Source organism: Mercurialis annua, linkage group LG1-X, assembly GCF_937616625.2.
Source record: "Mercurialis annua linkage group LG1-X, ddMerAnnu1.2, whole genome shotgun sequence".
NCBI classification, from domain to species: Eukaryota; Viridiplantae; Streptophyta; class Magnoliopsida; order Malpighiales; family Euphorbiaceae; genus Mercurialis; species Mercurialis annua.
The window spans coordinates 59,268,973-59,279,806 of NC_065570.1; the positions used below are offsets into that span (position 1 = coordinate 59,268,973).

A 10,834-nucleotide genomic window follows, 5' to 3' on the forward strand; every position below is an offset into this window, starting at 1 on the left:
TCATAAGATATGGGAGCTTTGATGCATGATTTAGCGAATCCATAATATGCGTTGTAATTTCACATAAGACCTTCCAGAAATAATATGTACCCATGCATAACATAATACTTTGGATGTAAGAGTGATAAGAGTACAGAAAGAATGTGATTCCCAAATGATAACAAACAAAATCTTTTAATGAGAAGCAAATACTCAAACTACCACACAATTCACCTTCTAAATCAGCATAAATCCTGTTGAACATAATAGGAACAGATGTGACAGCACCAATGGTCCATTGTTTTCATGTTTTCAATTGAATTAGGAATCTAAAAAGATAGGCTAGAAATAGTGAGAACAAGGCATGACAAGCTACCTGATGCCTAAAAATCCAGTAATGAAAAAAAATATTATGCTTTTCAATCTACATTTGAACCAGATTGCCAACAAGAGTGGTTATCATACATCAGATACATCAATGAGAGCATGATGCGCTATCAAATTATACTAAACAAGTTTAACTTGAACAGTTAATAATTACCTCTTCTGATCGATATCGAAAACATTCTTCAACAAAAGCGCATTCATTGACGGCACCCCTAAACCATCCAATAGCACCTCAAGCCCTCCAATACTTTTAAAGTGATTCTGACCGCGTGGATTATTGGATAATGCTAAATGAAGGGTCCTCAAGGTCAAGTTCTGAAGTGATACATCCAACCACTGTTCTTTCAAACTAAACCTTCTTATGACACGCAGCAGCTCTGGAATAAGAATAGTTACCATGTGAAAACTGGAATGCCACAGTAACAACAATATTTTTATCAAAAGTACTATTGTCATTTGTTTTAAGAATAATCAAAAGTGCAATTGCTCTATAAAGAAACTAAATGTGCAGTCTCCATCACAACTTCGGAATTGGTGGAAAACATAATACGTTTCCCAAGAAACTTAATTTTAGACACTAATTAATTGGAGAACTACAGGAAAACCGTCAAATTTAGTTCAAGGGAGAGATGCCAATGTTGTAGTAAGGCATATTGGGAAACATAGAATATAACATGATTAAAAGGTTGAAAGGTTCATTCACAAGAGGTATTACCACCGATCATAGAATCCTAGAAAATATATAATAAGTATGGATATCACATGTGAATTCAGCAACTTAATTATCAACAAAGCTCAATGTATTTGTAGCCAGGCTACAAATACGGCCCCTAAAGATATAAGGAGGTAACTCTCTTGATATATTCCGCACAATTTGATAATCAAGACTCTGAGAAACTTCAATCTCATGTTTAACTCTTAAATATAACCTTAGAAATCACTGTAATTGAAATGTGTTGGGTAAAGTTGAGCTTTAAGATGTGCTCAGAGAAATCATGAGATGTATCAACATGCGTAAAGAAACTGGGAAGTGCCTACCTTACCTACTAACCAATTGAGGCCACCTGCTTCCATTACGGACATAATTGCCTTCTGATGCCAAGACAGCCTTGTTTCAGTAGGAGTCTTTATATTACTAGAAGACTCGGTCAATGATACACCAATCACTGAGGCGGAAAAATCTAAAGACCCACCATACAAGGGAGCTTTTTCGTATTCATTTGTATTTAAATCAATAAAGATACAAATTACTGAGACTAAATGTACAAGTATTTGTTGCAGAAGTTTGATCTTCTCAACAATAACGTTAGACAAACTTTCATCACCAGATAGTGAACCACTTAATGCTTTGAGCTGAACAACAGCCCCTGAAAAAATTATGCAAACATGGTGAAATTTCAATACAAAGGCAACAATCTAAAACGACATTAAACAAGAAATTCAACTCAAGAAAACCATTCTTATTTCCTTCAAATGCAGAAGGGAGAAGGAACTGAAATTATATGTCGAACCATCAAACACGCATAAGAATTTCAAAAAGAAAAAGGTTGTTTGCATATAAAATCCCAACCTTTAGCGTTTTCGCGATGTAAGCACATACTTTAAAACTTGGCATAAAAAGGCCCAACCTTTCATTTTTGGCATTTTCTAGCACCAAAGCGTTTTTTCCACACAAAAATGATGTCGCTTTTTGATTGACTAAAACGACATCGGATAATACATTTGGGCTGTAAAATGCTAAAAAAATAAAAGTTGGCTTTTTTGTGCCAAAAAAAATGAAAGGATGGGAATTTTTTGCCCAGTTTTAAATTATTTGCTTAAATCGCAATAAACGCTAAAGGTTAGAATTTTATATACAAATAACCCAAAAGAAAATAAACGCAAATGATGGAATTAATAATACCTTTCATTAATGCAGTTAGCTTTTGAATCCCACCGTAGTAGCCAAAAACTCTGCAATTATGTATCGAACGGGTTATTATTGTTAAAGCTTCCAATGTTTGTAGTCCTTCAGAGGGAATTTTCAAGCTTGTCGAGGATTCCGGTAAGTCCATTTTCGAGGGCATCAAAATGGTATTTACTGGTGAAAAGGATAATCAAGAAAATAGTAAATGACACAGTAATATTTACAAGAAAATTACTGGAGCAAGATCAAGAACACAAAACGAGAAGATATCCATGCAAAATGCAATTATCATACAATTAGGTGTACCATTTTAAATTGAGAATCAAGCCAGTTTTGAAACAAAAGAAATTGAGAAGATTTATAGTTTTATATATAAAAATGGACTCAAGGTTTTCGTCCCAAGACAAACTAAATCAAAATCTTATTCATAAGAGCCAACTCAAATTTACATAAAAGTTACTTTCTACCGTTTATAACTAAACAGAAAGAGAAAGTTGCAAATCAAAGCACCTTCATCTTTTCCTAAACCCATGTTGGTCCTTTTTTTATCAAAAACAATGCTCTAGGAAAAGCCCAACTTGGTCCTTGTTTTATGGAAAAATTGCTTTAGTCCTTTTTTATTATAGAAGGACGTAAATTAAAGAAACAAATATTCAATGAAAATGAGAAGTCATTCATGCACCCATTGTAGACGAAAAAGAGACAGTGCTAATTTTATGAAATTAAATGAGTCATTTTTGCACTTATTATAGTCAAATAACAAACAAATGTTGTTTTTCATAAAACTAAGGACTGCAAGCCTTGAGTTTTGGAAAGAACCAATGTTATATCAGGGTAAATCCCAAATGTAATTTTCCCTAGTTCAAACCAAACAATTATTTTTATCGAGTCTCAGAAGAAAATAAAAAAAATCAACTAGTTTATGTATTTTGGAATCAATTAATTGCTTTGGATTCTGGATCAATATGGAGAAATTACGTCTCGTAAAATTATAAAATAGGTGAGAGAATGAACTACCCTCAATAGTATAAATCAAACATAGAACACAATTTAAACTTGAAGCATTCAGATCAGGGAAGAGGGTCGAGTTGGAATGCTCAGCTTTTCAGCAAACCAAATTGATAGGCCTATCTTATGTGTTTCCTTATACTTCAAAGATAAGTATGTAACAGCAATAAAAGAAACTTAAATACAAACTAGTAAATAAGTTACAAAAGTTAACAGGAAACTCACCCTTACGTCAAAAGAGCAGGTCATTTTTTATTTGCATAGATAAACGGATCTTAACTCTTAAGTCTAAACATATACTGCAAATAAAACTCCTTAGCGCTAACAACCAATATGAAACACACAAAATTCATGCTAAGAATAAACTACTACTCTCAAAACTAAACATGCAATAGAACACAAAAGTTGACTTACAATCAGTAACCAAAGTGGTTAACTTTGTGATCTCTTCAGTTAATACCAGAATGACTTCAGCTGGGTGTCCAAAGGTGCAGCCAGCAACTATATCATCCACTTGTAGAGGATATTCCATGGAAGGGAGAGTCACTAAAGCCGACTCTGGTAACTGGCCAGTATTAACAGGTTTCCATTCCTTGTATACTGCTACAAATTGCTTGAGGAAGACAAGAAATACCTTTTTCTTTTCAGCCTACAAAATAAAGAATTTGACAATAAATAATAATCAATTATTCAGGAATGTGTATTAAAGTGCATTACGCTTGACTTTGTCTAAATAAACAAAGCTTACTAAGAGAAAAAGGAAAAAGGCTGTATGTAAAATATCAACTCAAATGAAAATTTTATTGTATGCTTTACACAAATTACCGCTAAACATTCATCAACATAGAAAGTCTTCAAAAAAAAATCAATTTAAGAATTAGAAGCTAGCTGAAGTAGCAGCATGTGATTCATTTTTACCCCACAAGTACAACAGCCTAATTTTCCACTTAAAAGAAAACGTTGGGACAAGGCCATACCTTGTCCACAGTGCTCTCGAATTTATCCCAAAGCGCATGTAAAATTGCCTCGTCGCCTGCTTCACTGAGATAAGGCCAAATAAGCAAAGAGATTAAATGCAATGATCAGGATTTCTTTTAGGAAGTTAATAATCCTATCATAATGCTAGTAATAAAACTAAGAGGTAAAGAATATCCAGTAGCATCCTAAACAAATAGAAAAACATGCACTGCAAACGCATGAATCGTGATCAAAGCCTAATTTCTTCAATTTGATGTAAGAACAAGAATATATATAAGATGGACAAAAAGATATCCTTCTTTGAAAGATAAACGGGGATAGAGAACTCTAAGAAAGAAAAGAAAAAGAAACAGAAACGAAAGAAAGAAAGAAAGAAAGAAAGAGCCTGTTTATCCCAACAGCATCAAGTGCAAAGACAAACTTCAATTCGTAATATCAAACTATTTCTCTATTGTTTATTATAAAAATTCTCCGTGCTGCTAAATGGAGAACCTAGACAGTCCTTCTCTTGAGCAATTTGCTCCTTTTTTATATACATGCTAAGCCTGATAGTGGATCTTAAAAAAGTCAGTCTCTACTTTTCCGTGCTTCAAATCATTTCAGACATCAAAGACAAGATGAAGCAAATAAAAAGCTTCTAACTAGTTTTTCCAAACCTAAATCTTATTTCTAGTTTATTTTAGTGCTGCTTAGTTCCTTCGCTACATTCTCAAATCAAATTCAGTTATTTATGCAGAAATCATACATGGCAAAGTATGAAAGTTCAACTGTTCTACTCTTTCTACTTTATCAAATATGAGTACACGCCAATTTTTTAACAAACAAGGAAAAAATAACTGTACGCTGTTAAGTAGCGAATTGTCAAGTTCAAGTACCTGAAGCAGATTCTTGGAGCAGGAGGAGGGAACCTCTCGGCGGCGGACCCCGAAGTAGATTCTCCAGATTGGACACTGGAGGTCCTTCGAATGAGGTCAGCCACACCCTTGACGATGTTCATGTTTCCCGCCACTAATTAGCAAGATGATCAAAACTCCATAATACAATACAAGAGAAACAAATGGTCACCCCAGGCCATCCCCTTTGCCAAACCTAATATTCTGCTTCACCCAAATTAACAAGAAAAAAGACTATTATGTCAGCTTTCAACCTAATAACTGAAACAATTTTTAACGTTAGTGATGAACATTATCATCAAATGCATATCCTAAAACCAACCAATACGGAATCACTTCAGCTAGCTAAAAATTAGTTCAAACTAAGTTCCGCGAAGTACTGCCATGGATATAATGAGCTGCCAAAGCTATGTCGATTAAGAAAAATACTATTAGACAAAAAACTGAGAGTGTAATCCAATCACCTGTGCATCAGAATTACAAATTAAGATATAAAAGATAAGAATCCCATCTTAAGATTTGCTGCATGATTAAGAGACGGAGTGTTACCTGATTAGATCGCAGTCTTCGAAATGAAATTATTAGTTCTAAAATGTTTGAGATTGCTTCGATCTAAACTTAATTTTTCTTCGACGTCTTGTTTTGCTTCGATGAAATGGCGTTGATGAGCGATAGAAGATGAAAAGTATAATGCGCGATTGATGAAAATAAAAAGTGTAAGACGAAGAAGAAGAAAGTAAGAAGCAGTAGATTTTGCCCAAGAAATTAGACCTCAAAAGTGTACTTAATCTCGTAATTGCCATCAGAGTAAATCATGGTTAGCACTAACAGTGTTCTTAACTCCGCCTACTACTAGACTGGCCTTGTAAAGCTAACGTAATAAAGCATTTTCTCATTGATTCCATTTCATGGATGGTGCTAAATTAGTTGGGCTTTTTATATAAAATACTGTTTTTCTACAAGATTTACTTCTTTACCGTCCTTTCCAAATCATTACATTTCACACCAACTTTCTTTTCTTTTCTATACTATTTTCTCTAAAATTTTACTTTATATATTATTTCTCATTTTCCAACACTTTCTTTCGTTATTTTCAATTTTTTTTTCACCATTATATTTCTGCACTTAATATTTATCATATATATAATTTTTAGATTTTTTAATTTTTTTAGATTTTTTTGACTTTTTTGGATTTTGACTTTTTTTACTGTTGACTTTTTTTCCGTTAGTTTTAATATCAACATGATATCAACATGTTATCAACAACATTTTTAAACTGGATAATTTTAATTTTTAAATTAGTTTTATACTAATTTTTACATTTTTGTATTTTTAATTTTTACTTTTTGCTCATAATTAATCAACATTTGTTATTTACTATATATTTAATTTTAAGTTTTTTTTCATATATCAACATAAAATCAACACAAAATCAACCAAAAATCAACAAAATGTAATAAATCAACGAATTTAATTTTTAAATCTTTTTTATACCAATTTTTATTTTTTCAGCATTTTTTCAATTTAATTTTTATTTTTTTATTTTATTTCACGTACAACATCAATTTTTTTGTTAATGTTAAAATCACTCAAATATCAAACATAAATCAACACAATATCAACAAAATATCAACACAAAATCAACACTGTAATACAACAATAATTTAACATTATTATTTTCTTCAACAATGCTAAAATCAACAACATATCAATTGAAAATCAACATAAAAGCAAAATTGTAAATTAAAATAATTAAACATCATTATTTATATTTTGCACCATGCTAAAATCAACACAATATCAACAAAATGTCAACACAATATCAACACTATAATATTACAATAATTTAACATTATTATCATCTTCTTCAGCAATGTTAAAATCAACAAAATATTAACCGAAAATCAACACAAAATCAACATTGAAATTAAAATAATTCAACATCATTATTTTATATTTTTCATCAATACTAAACATAATATCAACCATTGCTGACTATTTTAAAAGTAGAAGTTACGTAGTAGTCATCACTTGTTATACAAGTACATAAAAAACTAATTAAAAAAAAATAAAAGCTGCATATTTGTTTATGGGTAACCCATTTACAAAGTTCAAATGTGCAAATGATATGTAGCAGCAAATAAATCATTAAAAATACTTCTGGTCCGCTTGAGTAGTTTGCCCATAATCGAAATATTTGGTTCTGAACTCTGTCTTGTCCACTAGTACAACCCATGAAAGTCTGCATGCGGGAGAAAATTGAAGAATAAATATCAACATAAAATGCTTATAAATTTCAGGAAATTATTTGCTAAGTTCCACTCCAAACAGAAATTGTATTTTATAGTTCTATTCAATTCTTTCCCTAGATAACTAACTTTAGTCAGCTTCATATTTCTGAAACGAATGCCATAGACAAACGTCATAAGCTGCATATGTTATTTCTTCATTAATCTAATCCAAGTAGTACTGTAAATTACCTCTATCAACATCTAGAAGAAACAAAATACCCTGTTTCAAGATTTGTAGGCACATGCTGCTACTAAATGTTGCACATCACTATATTTAGTATATGCATTTTCATTAAAATACCATATAGAAGGACATGCTATATCTAACCATATAGTCAATACTAAGCTTTAATTACTATAGAAAAAGTATACAGGGTCAGTTTGTTTACTACCCTAGATTTCATAAAACTAGACATTGCTAAGGTACAAATAAAATGTGTTGGCAGCATATAGAAATAGATAATGTCATATACAAGTAGGAACGCATGTGAGGATAGCTGAAACTACAAGAGATCGACCAAATTTAATTTAGAGACTTCTCTTGTTTTAATACAATCATAATTCTAGGAATCGAGGACCTTGATCTTCTTTTGCCTTTTTTATTCATAAACCTTAACCAAATCATGTACTCACTAGAGCTGAAACTGAAAGATAAATAACCCAGGCAACAATATAAGCAACAACTCATGTTTAATCATATGATCTTCAATATAAGCAACAACTTCAACCTACCCTCTTCTTGTTGATTCAAAAGTATTAATAAAAAAACCAACGGAAAAGATAATACCTGACTGCCATGATACCATTTGTAATAATGAGGATCAAAAAGCCGTTCAACGCGAGATTTTCAACGGGTAAATAATGGGCCATCAAGAAAATGAGGCTCAAGTTCTTTAAGAACAGTTCGATGCCATCGTTCTATCATTTTCTGGAGAATTGAACGATGGCTTAAGATCTCTGATTCTTATATCTCCGACCTCGAACTCCGTAAGAAAAAAGCACGAACCAAAGCTCTAGAGCTATTTTGTTCATGCCCTTCAAGTTTTGGATCGACATACCCGAAAGTCAGATCTGAATATTGATATTTATGGGAGAACATATATTGTTCCGTATTGAGATCCAGAGCGATAATTTTAGATCTACAAAAAAGACGGAACAACAGCGGCGGCAGGAGTGGCGGCGGAATAACGACGGCGGCAGGATTGACAAAGGAACAATGGATACAACGGGTGTAGCAGCGGAGCAATAGTCATTTGAAGGGAAAAAAAGAAAAGACAGAAATTATAAATGGAGGAGGAAGGAGGAAGAAGAAGAAGGAGAAGGAAGAAGATGAAAAGTCAAAAAACCTGTATAAAAGTAAAAATATGATGCGTGTCTCGTATTTTATAAAACAAAAAAAGGTCATCGTAATTAAGTTAACAATTTGAGAAAGTAGGTTGTTTCCGTAAAAACCCCAAATTAGTTCATGGCCCAGGCCTGAATAAAGCCTTACTGGGCCGTAGAGATTTTAGGCAAGGACTTGTAGCGGATTTTAATAAGAGTTAATTAGACAATATGTGAACTTAATTAGCATATTACGGTGCTATCTTTCATTTTTGATAATTACAATTTGTCCTTTTTTAATTTTATTTTTAATTTTTCTATTTTAGACAAATACATTTATCTCAGCCAAACCTAAATTCTTCACCATCTCATTCTAATTTTCTTTCTTTTCATCTACAGCTGCCCAAATCTATCTTTTCTCCTCCAACTTACTCAGCGGCCACCGCCAAATCCTCCACAACCACCTCCATGTACTCCACGACCACCGCCATATCTTTCTCGGCCACCTCCATAATTTCCACTGCCACCGCAAAAAAAAAGAGAAAGTGATAACTGAGATTAATTTTCACGGTCAACTTTTCAATTTAGTGGCAGCGTTAGCGGCGAAGAGGAAATTAAGAGAAGGAACGATGAGTATGAGTGAGAGCAAAGGATATTACACCCCGCCATCACTGAAGTAGCCAAGCGGCAGCGGTGGCGACGGAGGCGAAGATGAAGAAGCTCGGCGCTGAGAAAGGTTTTGTAATTTTTTTGGGTGTTGGGGACAGCGGCGCTGCGACAGTGTAGGTGGTAGCGAATAGAGGGTAAAATGTTTATGGATCTGCTAATTTTTTGTTGTTTGAGTGTTTTGCTGATTTTGGATGTCGATCAAGAAACTACAGCAAATTTTGATTTTTGGTGTTGCACAACCTGCACTCTAAGTGTTTGAGGAAATTCTTATGAGAACTGTAATGTTTTTGGATGTTGGGTAACTAATGGTTAACATTAGGTAAACCGTTGGATAACTTTGTAGAGAAGATGAGGTTGATGTCATTCGGTGAATTAGCCAAGGAGATCCACTTGAAGAAGGGGGCAGCAGCGCTGTGACAATATAAAATGTTTTATGGATCTGCTCATTTTGTTGTAGTTTGAGTTAAGAGAATTGTAATGTTTTCGGGTGTTGGGTAACCAATGGTTAATATTAGGTAAACCGTTGGATAACTTGTAATAAATGTTATTTTGAATATAGTATTAATAAAATCGTTAGTTAACTGTTGTTGAATTTTATTTTTTCTTGCTATTTAACCATTGGTGTAGTAAAGGTACACCAATGACCTTTGTTTTTAATACACTGTTGGTTAACAAATGGTTAACTAATGATTGCTTAATAATTTTAGATTTAAAAAAGACGATTTAAGTTTTATTTGACGGTTGCTCTTACGGTGATGAAGGCGGAGGGGTTTGTAAAAGAATTTTAAACTAGTTTAATAGAAATGAAGGTTTGAATTTGTAATATTATTATTTTTTGGTTAACCAACGGTGTTAGTATACCGCTGGGTAACCAAAATCGTATTTCTGAGATTAAAAAAAATATTTTTGAGAATAAAAAAAGTTATTTTTGCAAAAAAAAAATACAAATTGTATTTTTGAAAAAAAAAACTTTAAGATAGTATTCTTGAGAATATTTTATCTTTTTTTGGTATTTATCTAAAGAGGCCTTTTAATAATGACTAGGAGAATAAAGGATCACTTTCACCCCCGAACTTGCGTTAAAGTATCAAAAAAGTCCAAAGCTGAAAAACCGAATCACTTACACCCTGAACTTCTGTAAACCGGATCAAAAAATCCCCTTTTACTGACGTGGCGCTCTAATTGGAGAGTGAGATTTAAACCAATCCTAATCAACACTAATTAATCTCTAATTAATCATAATAAAGACTAATTGATAAAATATAACACTAATTAAATGGATGATTTTTTTAATTTTTTACCTAAAAAATATTTATTTATTTAATATTTTTTTGGAGCTACTGCTCCTCGTTTTTCCGAGGAGCAGCAGCTCCTCATTCTCTCCGACAAGGAGCTCTGCT

General features: G+C 32.7%; 1 protein-coding gene and 1 long non-coding RNA gene across 6 annotated transcripts in view; both read right to left on the bottom strand.

The window, feature by feature from the left end:
• The window catches only part of LOC126664513 (BEACH domain-containing protein B), a 33,252-nt gene extending 27,282 nt beyond the window's left edge, over positions 1-5,970 (bottom strand). For all 5 annotated transcript variants that reach the window (XM_050356936.2, XM_050356934.2, XM_050356932.2 and 2 more), the window contains exons 1-7: positions 5,701-5,970; positions 5,134-5,355; positions 4,258-4,321; positions 3,695-3,929; positions 2,270-2,446; positions 1,410-1,733; positions 521-743 (exon numbers count right to left, since the gene is read on the bottom strand). In XM_050356936.2, coding sequence (XP_050212893.1) covers positions 521-743; positions 1,410-1,733; positions 2,270-2,446; positions 3,695-3,929; positions 4,258-4,321; positions 5,134-5,255 — 1,145 coding nt within the window. In that variant the 5' untranslated portion in view covers positions 5,256-5,355; positions 5,701-5,970. The remainder of the gene's footprint in view (positions 1-520; positions 744-1,409; positions 1,734-2,269; positions 2,447-3,694; positions 3,930-4,257; positions 4,322-5,133; positions 5,356-5,700) is intronic.
• A 1,157-nt stretch (positions 5,971-7,127) lies between these two features.
• LOC126665160 (uncharacterized) lies at positions 7,128-8,810 on the bottom strand. Its single transcript, XR_007637546.1, has 2 exons — positions 8,230-8,810; positions 7,128-7,393 (listed from the first exon to the last, which is right to left on the bottom strand). It is a non-coding gene; the product is annotated as an uncharacterized LOC126665160 (long non-coding RNA).
• Positions 8,811-10,834: the final 2,024 nt, after the last annotated feature.